The 2766-nt window shown below is 41.0% G+C and overlaps 1 protein-coding gene across 1 annotated transcript; it reads left to right on the top strand.

Annotated features, from left to right (window-relative positions):
• LOC105051874 (zinc finger protein STOP1 homolog) lies at positions 1-2419 on the top strand. The gene is made up of 2 exons (XM_010932521.3): positions 1-181; positions 682-2419. Exon 2 carries the CDS (start codon positions 699-701, stop codon positions 2223-2225), a length of 1527 nt encoding a protein of 508 aa, XP_010930823.1. The 5' UTR covers positions 1-181; positions 682-698; the 3' UTR covers positions 2226-2419.
• The last annotated feature ends 347 nt before the right edge of the window (positions 2420-2766 follow it).

The following is a 2766-nucleotide window of genomic DNA, read 5'->3' as shown; positions in this document are numbered from 1 at the left end:
TGTAAGCAAGCCAAAGGTCAAAGCTTTAGAGCTCGTTGGACGAGCCATCGGAGGCGGCGTGGGGAGAGACGATCTAGATCAGCTCGGAGGGAGGTTTTCAGTCCGCGGGAGGGGTTTCGATCAGGAAGTGGTTTGAGGTCCGTCGCATTCGATTCTCTGAGCGCATTTGATCCTTCTTTCTGTGAGTCGTTCTTCTCCCTCTTTGATGCTATTTTTTCTCCCTTTATTTTCTAATTTTGTGCTTGAGATGTGGGAAAAAGATCTTTTTGGGTGAGGTTTATATGGAAAGATGGTAGCTTTTTCCATCTGCTTGTGGGGATCATGATGCGTTGCTTTTTTATGGGCTTTTTTTATGGGTTTTTGAATTATTCTTTTGCATAATTAGGGCTTTGGATCGACTGATTTGGAGTGGATGGTTATTTCAATCTCTTTCTAAATATTGGCCTCTGGATCTGGGACATTTCTGTGCCTTTTCTTTCGATCAACGAATCTGTTTCCTTTGTCGTTTTGGAGCTTCCCTTCGACTTATTACTTGCCATAGTTTTCCGTTCTTTATGTTGTTTTCTTTGTTTTTGTTTTTGTTTATTTCCTTGTTTTGTATCATATTTTTATTGACTGCTATTGATGGAAGCATCTTGGGAAAGCTTAGAACTTGGAACAAAATTTGCATCTGATACACAGGAGAGAAAAGCCTTAAAATGGATCGTGAGCGAATGCCGATTTTTGAGGCCTCCTCTTCGATGAGCTACCCATCTGAAGATACTAATTCAAACCCACTGTTCACCCAATTTGATCCGAAAATTCTAAGCTATGGCGCTGGAAGCGAACAGTCTGTTTCTAAGTTCCCCCAGAATTTGGATTCCTTATCCATTTGGTCTTCTCATGCTGAGAAAGTAGATAAACCACCAGATCAAGTTGCTTCATTTTCTGACAACCAAACAAATCCAACAGTGGATTGGGATCCAAGGTCAATGCTTAGCAACCTCATCTTCATTGATCAAAAGATTCACCAAGTTCAGGATATAATCCGTTCAACTATTGATATTGAAGGTCAATCCTCTAACCAACCAAATGAAGTCACAATGAAACAGCAGCTCGTGACCGCAGATTTGGCTTGCATCATATCTCAATTGATCTCAACAGCTGGTTACCTTCTTCCATCGGTCAATAGCACACTTATGTCAGATATTCCTCCAGTTGGACGGATGGGTGGTACTATTGCTTCGACTTCTAGCATAGCTTTGAATGATACTTTACAACAAAACAAGGACTTCGCCTCTGAAAGAAACAAGGCTATCCAACACAATGACTCGATCAAAAGTTTGACTCATACCGGGGATGAAGGAATCAAGCCAGTAGCTATGAAGCACCATGATGCGAAGGACCACAAAGATAGTGAGAATGGAGAAAATCTTCCCCTAGGCTCATATGAAGTCTTGGAACCGAAAAAAGAAGAAATTTTAGCACCACACACCCACTTCTGTTCAATCTGTCAAAAAGGATTTAAAAGGTCTGCGAACCTAAGGATGCATATGAGAGGACATGGAGATGAGTACAAGAGTCCGGCTGCCCTTGCCAAGCCAAGCAATGAAGCAAGCTTGGAATCTATGGCCCTCAAGAGGTATTCATGCCCCTTTATTGGTTGCAAGAGGAACAAAGAGCATGAGAAATTCCAACCTCTGAAGACAATTTTATGTGTGAAGAACCATTACAAGAGGAGCCACTGTGACAAGAGTTATACATGCAGCCGATGCAACACTAAGAAGTTCTCTGTTCTTGCAGACTTGAAGACTCATGAGAAGCACTGTGGACGTGATAGGTGGCTCTGCTCTTGTGGAACAACATTTTCTAGGAAGGACAAGCTGTTGGGGCATATCAATCTCTTCCCAGGCCACAGCCCTGCAATATCCGTGGACGATGTCAAAGCTTCAGGAGTGACAGATCAAGGGAGGAACAGTGAAACAATGTCTGAAATTGGAAGTTTGGGGTCTAACTTTCTAGGAAACTCCATGGATGATGTTGATGATCTAGACCTCGAGGATGTTGACGATGATCCCAGCTCTTTCTCCTCTGGAGACTTTGGTTCATTTAGCTTCGGCAACCTAGATGACATTCCACAACAATCATTTGATGCCTCAGAAAGTTTGTTTTCCTATTTTCCTTCAGGGTCTTGCGACTATGTCCAAAATAATGGAGATAATTCGAATTTGAATCACCTGGGCTGATGGCAGTGGCTCGAAAACATTGATAACTCAGCAGCATGCCTTCAGTTCTTTACATGCTTTCTCTAGCTCTCTCTGGTGATTTTGCATTTGTTGGTGGGGGGACTTTTGTAACTCAGCTGTGTCATGTTTAATTAGTGCTTCGTTGTACATAAATTGTTTTATGTTTATTACTAATAATTCATTCGTGATGGTAATGGCATGCTTTTAATTTGCATGCATGGCTGCAGTTTAACAGTTCAGATTCTAAACACTTGAGAGATCATACATGATTTTAGTTATGATTCAGAGGTAGCTACTTATTTTGCACATATATGGTGGAAAATTACAAAGTTGGCATATGGGGATCGTGACCAGGGTTAAATATTGAGAATTTGGAAACAGTGCAAAAAAGTCATCAAAAGTTTGGAAAGAATTTGGAAAATTGGGGGTAGAAAATAAACATAGAATGCAAATAACAGATGTATATTTATTCACATCAAGAATAAAAATCATGGAAGAGGCAGCAACCACAAACCGCAGCTAACAACCATAGTTAGCATTA

Source organism: Elaeis guineensis, chromosome 9 (genome assembly GCF_000442705.2).
Source record: "Elaeis guineensis isolate ETL-2024a chromosome 9, EG11, whole genome shotgun sequence".
Taxonomy (NCBI): domain Eukaryota; kingdom Viridiplantae; phylum Streptophyta; class Magnoliopsida; order Arecales; family Arecaceae; genus Elaeis; species Elaeis guineensis.
Note: the sequence above shows the minus strand (reverse complement) of the source record. Positions and strands in the feature narration are given on the sequence as shown.

Excerpts from the sequence above, each read along its gene's own strand:
- LOC105051874 (XM_010932521.3), top strand. The coding sequence starts at position 699 with ATGGATCGTGAGCGAATGCCGATTTTTGAGGCCTCCTCTTCGATGAGC.